Genomic DNA, 15,525 nt, shown 5'->3' on the forward strand with positions numbered 1-15,525 from the left:
ATAAATGGTACTGTTTTCTTTTATTTATTAATTTTATAAATCAATACAGTGAATTTAGTAGATCATATATAGCTGCTGCCTGCTGTTATATCATATAGGCTTAATTCGTTTAAGATTCCTGTAAACTGTAAATAATGTTATAACTCATTCTTTTAAAAGTGCCTGATTCATGTCCTTGAATTTACAGTGAAGTCCAAAGTGCAATATATACAAACAGATCTCTCTGAATACAGTCCAAGTCCAAACTGTAATCTAATCTATACTTACATGGTGTACAGCAACAACTTAATAACCCTAAGGAAATCCCAGCTTTAAGACATGCTCCATTTTTCTGGCAAAACATAAAAAAACAAATATATATTTTACAACATAAATTAAGTCCCAGTAACTGAGATGGAATAATGTGGAGTTCATCTCTTAATGTCACATCCTTCACACTTCAATTTAGTTGTTACTAACTCCATAAATAAATGAAATTTAATGTCATTGGGATTGACTTTTCATACACAAATTAACACAAACATAAAAACAAGAAAAACAAGCTACTGTAAAACTGGCAACCATGTAATTTGAGATAGATGGATCAGATACGAAATCATGAAAACATTACAAAATATTTCTGAATCTCTCGATTTTCCCAAAAGTATGTTTAACTGATATGTTCTCAGGTGATTTGTATTTTACATATAACTGTTTAATACCTTTTTTAAATGTGTAAGCTGTATGCATTAAAAACGGATATTGTTGCTGTTATTTGTACATCTATAGAATTTAAGCGCCTTCAAAAGAATCTTCTTATCCTGAGATTAATTTCTGACTGGGATAAATGATTATACATAATACAAAATGCAATACAAAAAATAAAATTACGGAGCTCAACACTGAGAATGAGACAACAAACACTGTTTTAGAGGCTTCAGAGGTTTGTGGGATGAGTAAACATTGACCAGAAATATTGTCTGGTTGAGCTTAATACAATATTGTATTGTAAAAACTGACAGTGATCGTAAAAAACATAAGTTCACTTACCATATACTTACACTTTTAAATAAATAGCACAATTCATGATTTATAATAAATTAAAAACATAAAGGTATGAAACATTTTTACCTTCTCATTCCCACCTTTGCTGTTGTATCTCAGTGCATCACCTTTACATGTATTGAAAATAAGTGGCAGACAAATTTGAATGAATTATTAAGCATTTGTTTCACTTGAATTGTGGCAGATGCAACAGAAACTAGGTTAAAACAGATAACTGTCTAGCTCTCAACTCAGTTCTCAGGATTGTTTCCTCCTCATCTGATTCAATACCTTGTTATTAAGCCCTTTGTAAGCTCATTTTTTGTGTAGCAGTAAAAACTGAATACAATCAATGATGCTTGGTTAGGAAAAAGCCTACAGAAAGATTTGACCTTTTTGGGTATGTGTGTGTGTGTGTGTGTGCATAACCGGTGCATCTCAATAAATTAGAATGTCGAGCTTTAAGTCGCACTGGATAATGGTGTCTGCCAGATGTCGTAATGTAATGTGAATTTGTCTATCCTGAAAGTCTCTGTGGTAACCAGAAACACAGCTAATAACAAGTAAACTATTATAATGCTAAAGTTCTTACTATGCTTGCAACACATCCTGTTTTTTTCCTACAATATCATTTAGCTTTCTGTCTCTGTCAGCATCTCATGTTTGACAGACAATAGCACATGACATTGAGCATGCTAGCAGTTTTCGCATAATGTGCTGCAGCTCAAATGCTAATATTGTTGTATCTTGCTTTAGCTGTATGTTAGCTTAGCAACATTACAAGTAGTACAAGTTTTTCTCCTGCATGAGATGAAATCTCTTCAGTGTTGCCAGGTAAATAGTATAGAAATACAACATCTGCGTTTAAATGGAAGACTGGAGGAGCAGGAGGAGGTTTGTTTAGCATATAAACAGTCCATGAGAGGAATAGCAATGGCAGTTTTTTCCTAAATGAAGGCTGACATGGAGTTCTGTAAACATTGCTACCAGAAAATAAAGGCATGGTTATTATTGTTATTATTTTTGCACTGAGAAGATAGTAGTCTTGACAACAGCCTGATAGTGAAGTACATTAGCATAAATATTTAACTTTTCTCATTTAATATCCATGGTCAGTCATTTTGTGTTTAATATCTTGTTGAACAATGAGCTCACAAAAAATATAAATATTACAGAATGCATGCAGAGTTTCTCTAGGTGTGAATGAGTGTGCGAATCTGTTCCCAGGACAGTGATGATCATTATTTTTTTCATTGCTAAAACAATAATGATTATACAGTATATTTGTAGGAAGAAATTTCCAAGTTAAACATGTGTTCTTTGTAGGATTAGTGTGTGATTCTACACATAAATTATTAACAACTTACTCTGAGTGACAGATCGGTGTCACAGCAGGTAATGTTTCTTCACAGCTAAAGGACAACAGTTCATATTAGAGCTTTAGGTTAAAGTTTCCTTGGTGAGTTTTTTCTTGAAAATGTCTGGTAAAAGAAGCTGCTTAGGGCCCTCAGTCCACCAGGGTAGCTTTTTACTTTTTTTTTTACACAGATATGGAAAACAAAGTGCACCTTTTCTGTCATGGGTGGAAAGGTTTATACATCAGGCAGTTCCAGGGCGCCCCCTTGTGTTAAAGAACACACTGCTATGTATGTAACTGTAGTTAGAGCAAGTCTTGCTCAGTTGTATTTATTGTATTATTCATTAAACTGTTTTTCCATCATTGAAAATAAACTGATTCGCTGAAAGTTATAAAATTATAATAAACTTATTCTTTCAAATAAAATAATATAACTGGTTTGTTGGAGAAATGGGTGCATACGAGGATTTGGGGGGGATTTTGGATGGATTTTGGGGCTGGAGTTGAATAAGTTGTTACTTAGGGCCTGAAATATTCTGTGGTCATTTTTGTGGATGTTTTTTGTGACGCAATTCTCCAGTTTCTTTCCACCTACGAAAACATGTCGGTGAGTGACCTGTCTACACTAAAGTGTCTCTAAGTGTGAATGAGTGTGCGAATCTGTTCCCAGGATAGACTCCAGATTAGTAGGTGACCCTGACCAGTATAAAGCACTTACTGAAGATGAATGAATGAATAATTGACTGTTGAATTCTTGTATTTGGTCTTGTACTTCATTTTCAGCTTACGTAGCCGATATATGGAATTGGTAGTCAAAGCAAAGCTTGGCATACAGGCACCACAGAAGCTAATTAAAACTGCCAGTTTGCAAAGCATGCCAGTGGTAGTCAGTACTTCATTATGCATGGTACATGTTGGGTAGAAAAATCTGCAGCTCAAAACGGGCTGTGTTCATCATGTTTGTATGGTGATGCTCATTAAAAAGTTGTTAAAATGAACAAACTATTGGGGTTTCTGTCTGTGTACTGTTATACTGAGTCCCATATGTTTAGAATTAAAATACGTAAGACACAGATTTACAGACGGTTAAAGGATTTAAAGTAAGACACGGTCCTCCTGAGCCTCCTGTGATAACCTAGTTATCAGCACCCATTTACAGCACATTTAGCTCAACTGATACAGTCTATAATCACTACAGTAAGCACCTCAAGTGTCTTCTTGCACTTACGCCATATAAATGAGGTTACAGCTGAAATAAAATTGATGAAAAGAAAGAAAGATAGAGGGGGTTCATCTAGGAAAGGGTGGGAGCTGGGATGGCGAGCCTGGGCCTGGAGAAGGTCGATGGAGTGGTGACTGGTTGGGTGACATGCGTGGGCTCAATTCGCCCGTCTGCAGACGCCAGAGCAGCTCCTCGTTTGTGCGACTCAGTCGCTTTTTCTCATTGCTCTCCTTCTCCACGTACTCCTGCAAGTTTGCATTCTCCTCTGAGAGTTGTCTGAGAGAATGAGGAAAAGGATTATCTTGACATCCAAGATGCTAATTTTCACAAACCATTTTAAGTCAGTTATTGCTAATGCTAAGTTAATTCTATATGCAATGCTGATTCTGATCATTTTCTATAACAGCAGCAATTACAAAAGGTAAATTACAGGTTTACATTAATGCTCTAATATATTATCGCTTCAGTAGTAACAACTCATACAGTGACTTGTCCAGCAGATTCTCCACATGACCAGATGTGTGTAATCTTTGATATATTGACATTTTCTTCGAGGAGACATTTACATAGAGGTTTTAGAAGGAATTTACAGTGTTTGCACTTTGTAACAGTAGTAAAGTTGTAGCATAGTATATTTTTTCAGGATGAAGGTCTCTGCACTTTTCATGTAACAACTTTAAATGAGAGTAAAAGTAAGTTGGGTGCTGCTATACTGTAAGACCAGTGATATAAGGAACGAACTTGTTTTGTGGACATTCTGTTTCATTAAACACTACTGTAAACTGCTCAAAAAGTTAAAACATTTTTAGTGTTGGAAAATGGCTGTGGTATAAGAGGATTTAAGGATTAAATTAGTGTAGTATTATAGGAAATTTGTTCCTTTGTTCATATAAAAGCATGCATCATCATTTTGTGTAGTTGTGTTAGAACATGTATGTTTGTATTTGTAGGATTTAGGATTTTAAACAGATAATTATCTGAAGGTGTGAATAATCATTTAGTGCTCTTTAGTGTGCAGATGTGTAGACACCTGGACATGGCAAGGTTGAGGTCTATTCTCGCCTTAAGGTCCTCATTCCGCTGCTGTAGAACCTGAACACGCTCCTCTAACAAAGCATTCTTCTGGGCCTGTACAAAGACAAACATAAAATTAATTTGTTCAGATGTACAGAAATATGCTAAAAAAAGGATTTGAATTACATATAATATTGCATAATATGCTAAAGTGTGTTATTTCATAAGAATGATCAGAATGGGTTGGAATCTTTAACTTGGACATTCAGTCCTGATTGTTGTTGTTTTTGTTGAGAACAAGTCGGTTTTACAGTTTTTGTTGAAGAGTAATGCGCACGAAGTCAAACTGTGATGCAACGATATTCGGTAGTTTCAAGGCTTCTGTTTAAAGAAGCCTTGAAACTACCGAATATCGTTGCATCACAGTTTGACTTCGTGCGCATAGTCACAACATAACTGAAAGATCCTGTCCATGCAATTTTTTGATGTTGTCTTGCAAGCCAGACTTCAAGCATTTATTAGCGTGATACATTTTGTCACTGTAAATGTCCAAGAATTCCCAGGTTCACAGGAAGAGGACAATAAAGCTGACATTGCAGTTACACACAGAACTTTATGGTATACCCATAACAAACTGTTTTAAGAATGCTAATATCTTTTAACGATGGAATGCAATAAATCCATTCATCCATCCATCTTCTGTACAGCTCATCGTACACAGGGTCACGGAAAGTCTACACACACATTCACACACTTTGGTGAATTTAATGATGTCAATGAGACTGCAACACGTCTTTGGACTAGGGGAGATAACCGGAGTACACTGAGGAAACCATAAGGCCTGGGCACAATGCAAACTCCACACGGAAGGTGGGAATCTAACCCCCAACCCCAGAGGAACCATATCTTGGTCTGAACAGCACTTTTTTGTTACAGTATTTAAATTTCTGTTTTCACATCAGAAATTTTCTGAAGAACACAGAGCTTGAGGAGATTCTAAAGCTTGTGGAAAGACAAGTGTACCAAAAAAATATAAGACTCTCCATTGATTATGTACCATGAGGTTATCAGGTTAATATACACGAATAAACAAATGCCCTTTTAGACAAGAAGGCAGATGCTGTGTGACGTAACATTGATTGTCAACCCCACAGCAGACATGGACTGGCTAGATGCTAAAAGAGGACTGTTACAGCATTAGACCTGTTAACACTGTAAGACAAAACCTTGTTCATTACCTTTATTTGATTCTAATCATTTTAAATAGATACAAGGCATAGGTTTTGAGAAGTAATTCCATTTGTTGCCATGGTTACAGGCCTACAGTCTCATCATCTAGATATGCTTTACTTTCACTTTCCCCTGTCCTTCTGTAGCAGCACTGACCAGTTTCTCCAGCTCGGATATCTTGATCTCTTGTTCGTGGATCTGTTGATTCTTCATCTCCAGAACCTCTTTGAGACTCTTCAGATCCTCTTCTATGTGCTGATACGGTGCCAAAGCTTCCTGAGTACATATAAACACAAACATACACATTAATATATGCCAATAAATTGGAACTCTTATACCCTCTGAACTGCACACACAGCCACATAAATGCAAGTGAAGCAACTGCAGTACCACTATCTGTTCGTCTGTACTTCTGCGTAGTGCCTCCTCGAAACGCTTAGCTCGATCGCGCAAGCTGCGGTTCTGAAACGTCAGTGTGTCCACCTGATCCTGAGCACATCACCATAAATAACACACAAATGCTGCTGTTTAATCTCATTGGCTGTCAGAAATAAAAGGTAATATATACGCTCAGACAATTTTTGGGCATTTTTTTTTTTTACCTGCAGTGACAATCTGAGTTTTTCGAATTCTTCTTCCAGAGATTTCTTCTGCTGTTCGTGAGCCATCTTGAGATCTGAAAGAACAAACTCTAAAATTACTACTGAAGCCATGAGCTAAAAGTAAACTATACACAGTTTAATAGGAAATACAGCACAATATTTGTATTTTATAATTTAGTTTATTTCACAAATAATTTGATACATGCTTTCAAAATCCTTGTAATTTTTACCCATTTATAATTACATTAATTATAAAAGAATGCCAATAACCCTGAATTCTAAGCATTTATGTGAAAAATCCTGAGTTTAAAATATCAAGCGGTTCTGGCCACAAAAAAAAAAATCAAACCATTTTGGTTAAACCACCAACTTTTTAAATTAAAGAACTGGTATGCAAATAGCATAGTTATTAATTTAAGCAGAACAAGCCAAATACAACCTTAAAGCCCCAATGCCTTTTGAAAACGTTAAATAAATACTTAAATAAATAAATACTAATACTAGTAAATAACCTCCTTACGCCAATCTGGGCCACAGTATTTTTCCACTGTTAAAGAACAATTATTTTTAAAGCCATTATTTGCTAGACACGTTAAATAAAGCAGTGCATCTTCTGATCTCATCTTTCTGAATTCTTTGTTAGTAAAGAGGATGTGTGAGAAGAAATCAGCGCTATGGTATATCAAGATTTATTTGTAAAATGCTATAGTCTCTTCAATTTTGTTATTTTTAAGGTTTCTGGATTTCCCAGAGGACTCACTCTTGACCGTCCTAGCATGCTCCTCCTGTAGTGTGGCCAGTGTGGCTTTATGAGCGGCCTCCATCTCCAGCAAGGCCCCCTCATGGCTCTCGCTCATCTCCTCCACCTGACAAGCCATATTATTATTATTATAATAATAGAAAACTGAAAGAAAGAAAAAAAGAAAGAAAAACTGGCTAAAAGGCTGATGCATGTGTCTGACCTGCTGTTGGTGCTGGGAGTTGAGCTGCTCTAGCTGACTGTTCTGCTGTTGTTGCAGAAGCTCAATCTCCTTCTGCTGCTCTTCCCTCAGCCTCTCCTGCAGATCCTGCAGCTCCTTCTCCTGCTCGTTCTTCAGCTTCCTCAGCTGCTGCTCAAAATTGCGCTCCAGCTCAGCCTTCTCACCCTGCAAGCGCTCCCACCGGCCCACGCTGACCACTACAGACAGGCAGATTAAATTATAAAGAAGAGAGCAGGAGATTAGAAACAGACAGTGTGGTCTGATGGATTTCCCTACATTTATTCCTCTTTTTTTTTGTAACCGGTAACTGACAGGATGACATCACGCTACCATTTCAAGTACTCTATCTCAGGAGGTTTAGTGTACAGAGTGAGTCAAAGCAGCCTCATCTTTACTTACCCACTTCATCCCTGATCCTGGAAAGCTCCAGGGACAATTCCCTCTCCTTCACCAAGGCATTCTCGTTCTGCAAACAAGCATACATAAAAGAACAATATATTAGTTTGTATAAATGCACCAAAATGATAAAAATCCCTAAAAAAAAGAAAAATTAGATTTTTCTTGCTGAGATGCCTAGATGGTCCCCAAACCTGTCCAGGATAAGACTGCAATGGTTCACAAAGAATATCCTGCACTGAAATCAAGTCAAAAAAATCACATCATGATATTTTAATAAAACAATTGTTTCTCATTTCTAACTGGATACTGTCTTATTCTGCTAGCACATCATTTAGTTATATAAAGCAATAAGCTTTGAGCTAAAACAAAACGTCTCTGCTTAATAATTTTAGTTGCTGTATCATAATCTCATAATTTTCACTTGCTAAAATAGCACTGAGATATCGAATTCGTCTTTCCTTGCCGTCTTTCCTTCTCACTGTCATTTGTAGAGAATGCGAATGCAAGTGAAGATTTGTATTTTAATGAAACGTGATCAATACAGAGACATGAAAAAACATGACTTCAGGATCTAAAAAACAAAAAGACATACATGGACTAGACAACACAACACAACAAACTGTGTAAGACAAAAGCTAGACAACGAGTGAGGTGCAAGACATGAATTAAATAGTCATGCTCAACCAAAACATAGACACACGTGCAAATAATCATGTGACATGTTCTTCAGTGAAGTGTAGTGGCTGATGGAATACATAGTCATGCGCTGATATTTGTGTAACTGTGACACTCATCTAATCTTCTTCACTAACTATTTTAAACTAATTAAAGGCCAGTAAGGAACCTATATATCCATCTATAATGTGGGATGTGGTACTGTAGCCTAGTGGTTAAGGTGCTGGATTACCAATCGGAAGGTTGTGAGTTCGATTCCTACATCTACTGTACCAAGCTGCCACTGCTGGGCCCCTGAGCAAGGCCCTTAACCCTCAATTGCTCGGTTTTATCAAAATGAGATAAAATGTAAGTCGCTCTGGATAAGGGCGTCTGCTAAATGTCGTAAATGTATAATAAAAATATAATCTCAACTTTTTTTTTAAATCTATCTTTGCTGAACATGCCAATATTTCTGTATCTTACTGTATAAAGCTAAATGAAAAGGATTTGAACAAAATCAGTGGAAAAATAACTTAAGAAACTGAGATCCCAGTAAAAATAAAACTGAACAGAAATACACAGTGAAGGCTTTCAAAATTCAAACCCGAACCTAGTGCTATTGATTTGCTTATTTTCCTTTTAACTCACGTCTGTACAAAATGTGTGTAATCAACCAACACAGACAGTATATATAACTCATATGGATGAAACGTACTGCAGGTAATTCTTTATGTCTTTGTTATCTATTGCATTAGAAATATTCCTACATAATCCATGGCAAAGTTAATGTATGATGACTCATCAATTTCTAATCCTAAAGTACAAAGGCATTAAATACGATAAGTATTATAGTCCACAGACTAAAGAAATCCATCGCAACGCATCAAGCACTAATAAACTACATAGTGAAAAATCGATAGAGAGAAAGTCTTCACATACAGGGTCATGACCTCTGAGGTTGTTTACACCATTCTTCCATTCAGATCTTTGTTTTTTGTAACCATGCTAAGACTTGCAAGTTTTAAAAGAAGCCTGTTCATGTATATAATTTGCTGATTCCTCTGGTTTTATTTCCTACTAAAGACCACCTGCACTGGACGTGACAGGATCAAGGACCCACCTATTACCAACCCCATAAATCAAAGCCCTTTAAAGGGATTAAACCCCAGCATCTGTGACTGCACTGCACATAAGCATGAAAAGTGGAATGTATGATTATATTTCAACCTTTAAAGTCTAAAGTTTAAAGAAACTGATTCAAAGCAAAGGTGTAAATGAGTATTCTGAGTGATTATAGATGATAAATGGTGAGAAGGCTTTTAAAGAATCATCTGGCTTCAGGTTCAGAGGGTAAACATGGGGTGTGATCTGATCTCTAGCATGTCTTGAGGATAGCCACAGCTGCTAATCAACAAACAGTGATATCACAGATAAAAGCTTTCACACACAAGTGAATCTACACAAACAGAAAAAAGTAGATAAACTACTTAAACAACAATATGACAGCAGTTGTCTAAATCAGTCCATTCACCGCTGTACACAATCTACACACTGTACACACAGACAGAGACAAACACACAGGCATCCTCCCTGACAGTGCAACTAAAGCTACGTCTGCTTTACCCGTGTCCACTGAGCATCCAGACAGCAAATGAGGGGGACAGACTTAGAGAAAGAGCATACACTGCAGCTCTGGCCCATGCTAATGCAGAGAAAGAATGAGAAAAAAGAAGAGAGAGACAGAGATAGAGAGAGACAACGTGGGAAGAGGGAAATCACGCAAAAGAACGAGAACGTCAGCATCCCTTTAAATAGCTTACCTCATTCCTGGCATCATAGCATGACCGCTTTGGCAGTAGCTACCAGCAAACGCCTAGATCTCAGTTTCTCCTAAAACACCCTTACCTCCCTCATTCCCTCCCTCCCTCCCTCCATCCATCCCTCCCATCCTCTTCTCTTCCTTATCCACCACCCCCTCCCCCCTCCCCGTATCTCCTCCCTTCTCCCATCACACCCTCATCGTCTCTGCATCTCATACACTGACATGCACATGCTCGTCCGTCGACTATAAAGCGGAAGTGGATGAAAGGGGGAGGGATGGAGAAATGGAAGGACCAGATCGATAAAGGGCTGCTTTAGCGCCTTGCATGCAGGATTCAACAGTGTCCACAGGGAACAGAGACACATGAAAAGCAATTAAAGACAATCGGAGAGCGTCAAAGCAGACCCCGCTATTACAATAGCACCACAGATTGTTAGAAACCACCCTCTGTCCACAACACTCGACCCCGGATAAAAGATGCCTTTATTATTTACGACATGACTAAAAGAATCAGTTCCACCAGTGATAGTGATCATAATTCATTCTTGTGAGTTGCAAAAGAAATAGAAATATAAGTAGCACAACATCAGCAAAAATAAGGACAAAAATGTAAACATTTTTTATGTAAAAGATCAAATATTTTACACATGGGGAAAAAGGATTATTACATGTATTAGCTGTAGTAATTGACCACAGGAGCTTGTGCAGTGTAGTGATTAGACAGTGAAGGTCCTTAAATGAACTAACTCCCACATCTGATTTATTGGCATTTTAAAAACCAGCATTTTTAATAAATAAAAATTGTTAAAAAAACACCCTCACATACTACCACCTGGCATGGGCTGATGAACTACATTACCCATCAGCCCCAGCATGTTACATATTTCTGATCACTCACTCACACTATTTAAAAGTTCTAGTTTTTCACGTTTCTGTTTTTGTTGTTGTGTTGTCACGTGTGCCTCAGCCTTGCTCTTAGTCTGTATATTTTATCTTGGTATATAATGTTTATGGTGCTTGTGTTCGCTGTCGAATATTAATGTTCAAATATTTTAAAATGATAAATAAATGAATGAATGAACTGTTCTTGCTTGCTATGATTTTTTCTAAAGCATTTCTAAGCTGCATTTTAGATGCATGAATAAACTATTACACCCAATTACTACTATTAATGTCTATTATTGCTAAGTTAACTCGGAATATTGCATATAATGTACTTTAGCAGTCGAAATGAAATCTAAATGGAAAAAGCGATAATTGTCTCTAATGACACACACATAACACAGTAAAGATTTATGTTTCATAGTTAATCCAAGCACTGTCTTAGTACTAGCAACATCTTTAACAATAATTATTATAATTATTATAGTAATTGTGTGTGTTTATAAAGCATTCATTTAGAGTCTTAGAGTTTAGTTAGTTTCTGAGAGTTGAAATTTAAAACATTCCACAAAGATTTAGGTTTCCTTTTGTTTTTTCTGTAACAATAATAGTAAATAAAATATAAGAAACTATAAGACTATAACACTCTGGGTGTTTCTATAGGAATATTTTGAATGTCAATGTATTTGCAATAACACTACATAAAATAAACGAAAAAGAAAAAACTGCATTCAGTGGTTTTCTCTCTCTCTCTCTCTCTCTCTCTCTCTCTCTCTCATTTTCTACCGCTTATCCGAACTACCTCGGGTCACGGGGAGCCTGTGCCTATCTCAGGTATCATCGGGCATCAAGGCAGGATACACCCTGGACGGAGTGCCAACCCATCGCAGGGCACACACACTCTCATTCACTCACACAATCACACACTAGGGACAATTTTCCAGAGATGCCAATCAACCTATCATGCATGTCTTTGGACCGGGGGAGGAAACCGGAGTACCCGGAGGAAACCCCCGAGGCACAGGGAGAACATGCAAACTCCACACACACAAGGCGGAGGCGGGAATCGAACCCCCAACCCTGGAGGTGTGAGGTGAACGTGCTAACCACTAAGCCACCGTGCCCCCCTGCATTCAGTGGTTTTATCTTATATAAATAATATAATAAATATAATAAAGTTCAATATTTTGTACAAAAATAGCTTTTAGAATCTAATCAGCTGCTGGTTTTTATTGGTAACAGTGATTAAATATTAGATATTATTAAAAACACTAATTTAGCTTGTGATATCAGAAGAAAACTGTATTGTGATAAATATTGCGTCATCACGTCAGTCCCAAGTCACAGTTGAATAAATAGCAGTGTGTGTTTTGCTGGCATGAATGTGTGTTACCTTCTGGCAGAAGCGCTGAGTGGTAATCGCCAAGACATCCATGCAGAGCAAGGTTTTTCCAAGTTGGGCCTGTAGGGCGACGATCTGCTTAGCCTGCTCCTCACAGCGCTCTCTCAGGCTCTGTACCGCCAGGAGGCGCTCTCGCTCTGCATCCAACCCCTCTGTCCGGCCTCCAAGACGAGCCACACATGACTTCTGACGCACTGACAAAATATATATAAGACTAAATAGTTTGTCTCCAGAATCATAGGAGATGAAGAGAGTATAAAATAAAAAAACCACACTCTGCTTGCTAGCCGTGATGTGGCACTAACAGTGGCTTACTTCTGTCAACAAAGCTTCAGAGTCGGACATGTAAAGAAGTACTTGTTAAGCTGGTTAACTTCGTTAAAAGTGAGAGAGAGAAAAAAGTAGAAAGTAAAAGATATCATGGAACACAGAAGTGATCCTTAGCACAGCACAATTCATTTTACTTTGTGAAATAGCTACTTAGCTAATTTTTTATATAAAACTATTTGGGTTTTTAATTTTTAGTTTTAGTCATTTTTCACTCAGTTAGCCTTTTCAGGCAGCTTCTGTTTACTCCGAATCCTAACGCAGATGCTCTTTAGGGTCACTTATTTTGTCCAGATTTCAGCAGAGCTTGACACACACCAACCCATGAGTAGACCTTCCCACAATTCTGTTCATCCAACCAGAGTTCTATGAATGATTTGACAAAGATGGAAGTCTACACAAATGCTTTGATTTAGAAATATATTTAGAAATGCATGTAATATAAATATAAATGAACTGCTTGTCTAATAGCTAACAGTCAGATCTTTGGTTTGTAGATTGCCAAAAATCATTTCATTATAAAACATAGAGTATGTGGAAAACTGATTAGTTTGCTAAGGGATTCAATAAATACAATTGGCTTGAACACAGTTTATGTCATGCTTTGATCAGGTTGTTGAACAGCTAGTGAAGTGCCGCAGCAAAATGGACCAAAGCCTAATGACTTCAGTGTGTAATCAGATACCGGCTGTTAAAATGTCTGAAAATGTGTCACAGTTGTAAATAAATCTTTAAATGCAATTCAGAACACATAAATAATGATACCATGACTGAGTCTGTGCATATTTATGTGGAAAATGATCTGACCAGACACAAATGGACTGTACACAAACCTCACACTCATACATAAACACAAGCACAGATATTAAAGGCAGGGTGCACGATGTTTGAAAAACGCTTCAGAAAACTGAGTTGGGCCGACTAACAAAACAAACGTGTAGCCAATTAGCAAAAAGGGGCGGGTCTTCTCAATATGCGGCGGAGAGAGTGTAGAGTGCGGATACCTGCCGTTACCTCTGCCTCGGGTTCTAGGTGTTGAACGTTGTCTTCCACGTGAAACTGAGCTAAGCCTTTCACAGTACAACACACAGTACTACAAAAACACATCTGACCTGTATTACCATAGAATTACTCATTGAGTTGATTTATTGATAAAAATATCCCCTCGGCCATCTGCCCCAGCAGGTTCCGCCATAATAGCTGCCTGGGTTACGCATGTATGTGTGGGGCGGAACTATTAAAACAGGGTTGACATACATTTGGGTTAGGGGCGTGTTTGTTTTGGTGATTTCAAATGTCAACATTGGCTTTCAAACATCGTGCACCCCACCTTTAATGAGTCTTAAGGGAAGTTGGTGTATAGGGGCAAATTTACAGTAATTTAGGAGGAATGTATATATTGTAAAGGTTCATGTTTATAGAAACAAAAGAGTCTCACACAGTTCACAGTGATATTTTCCCCAAGTTTGTCACAGTAATCCTAAATCTTACCTAAAGTAAGATCAATTTATTAAACTGAACTTGTCTATTCTTTTTTTTGTACATGCATTAAGATGTGATGAGACAAGCCTGTCTTCTTATGGTCCTTTTTTCCCGTAATGTTGCCATGATAACCCCATGTGCAGGGTAATTTGATATGAGGTATGTGTGTGGGAGTAGAAATCAAGACAGATCTTGCACACACACACACACACACACACACACACCAAACACACACACGAAAAGGAAAGGAACAATACGCTCACCAGGGGAATGAGGCTTGGGCGAGATCATTGCAAATCTCTTTGGGGAGGACAGAACAGGATGAGCAACATCTCCAGCTCTTTGAAACTCCTTCCTAACAGCTTATGTACAACAAACAAAGCAACATTAGTACATTATGACACACAAAAAAGACTATAAGACTATATTGTTCTAGACTCATAGAACTAGATTGAACTACATAACAGGTTTGTTAATACATGTTATCGTATTACACTAAATGGCCATAAGTATCTGGAGGCAACCTGAATATCACCCATTTGTGTCCATTTTAAAACCATGAGCATTAACATGGAGTTGGTCACCTCTTCGCTGCCATAACAGCATCCACTTTTCTGGGAAGTGCTTTCCCCTACATTTTGGAGTGTGTCTTTGAGGATTTGTGTTCATTCAGACAGAAGAGCATTAGTGAGGTGGGGCGCAGATGTCAGGTCTGGCATCCTGTCAGCATTCGTGTTTCATCACAATGGGGTTCAGTGGGGTTACAGTGTCATGATGAAACAGATTTGGACAATTTATTTCCAGTAAATTAAAATCTAAGAATAAACATTCTATATAATTATTTTCTTAGATCTTTGTGGCAACACTTTGGGAAAGACTTTCACATGGGCATGCAATGGATGTGAAGTGTTGGCCATAGAGTCTACAATTATAGGTAGAGTGTAGCATGTAGTTGTGGATGTTTTTACCTGTGATACTTGCATAACTAAAATGTTTATCGACTGAGTTGCTGTAAGAATTGCCTTCATTATAAATTTTTGAGTTTTGAGTCAGAAACTTTTTATTGTTGTATTTTTGTTTTTCTTTTGCTCTTTTCTCAGTACAGGAAGATTCTGACATCAGTGTC

General features: G+C 37.5%; 1 protein-coding gene across 1 annotated transcript in view; it reads right to left on the minus strand.

Annotated features, from left to right (window-relative positions):
- Window position 1: 1 nt before the first annotated feature.
- Window positions 2-15,525, minus strand: part of mtus2b (microtubule associated tumor suppressor candidate 2b) — a 34,895-nt gene continuing 19,371 nt past the window's right edge. Inside the window, exons 6-15 of the mRNA XM_060888424.1 lie at window positions 14,663-14,761; window positions 12,582-12,784; window positions 7,828-7,894; window positions 7,411-7,625; window positions 7,209-7,314; window positions 6,449-6,522; window positions 6,237-6,335; window positions 6,003-6,122; window positions 4,633-4,730; window positions 2-3,878 (exon numbers count right to left, since the gene is read on the minus strand). Coding sequence (XP_060744407.1) covers window positions 3,671-3,878; window positions 4,633-4,730; window positions 6,003-6,122; window positions 6,237-6,335; window positions 6,449-6,522; window positions 7,209-7,314; window positions 7,411-7,625; window positions 7,828-7,894; window positions 12,582-12,784; window positions 14,663-14,761 — 1,289 coding nt within the window. The 3' untranslated portion in view covers window positions 2-3,670. The remainder of the gene's footprint in view (window positions 3,879-4,632; window positions 4,731-6,002; window positions 6,123-6,236; window positions 6,336-6,448; window positions 6,523-7,208; window positions 7,315-7,410; window positions 7,626-7,827; window positions 7,895-12,581; window positions 12,785-14,662; window positions 14,762-15,525) is intronic.

This window comes from Tachysurus vachellii, chromosome 15, assembly GCF_030014155.1.
Source record: "Tachysurus vachellii isolate PV-2020 chromosome 15, HZAU_Pvac_v1, whole genome shotgun sequence".
NCBI classification, from domain to species: domain Eukaryota; kingdom Metazoa; phylum Chordata; class Actinopteri; order Siluriformes; family Bagridae; genus Tachysurus; species Tachysurus vachellii.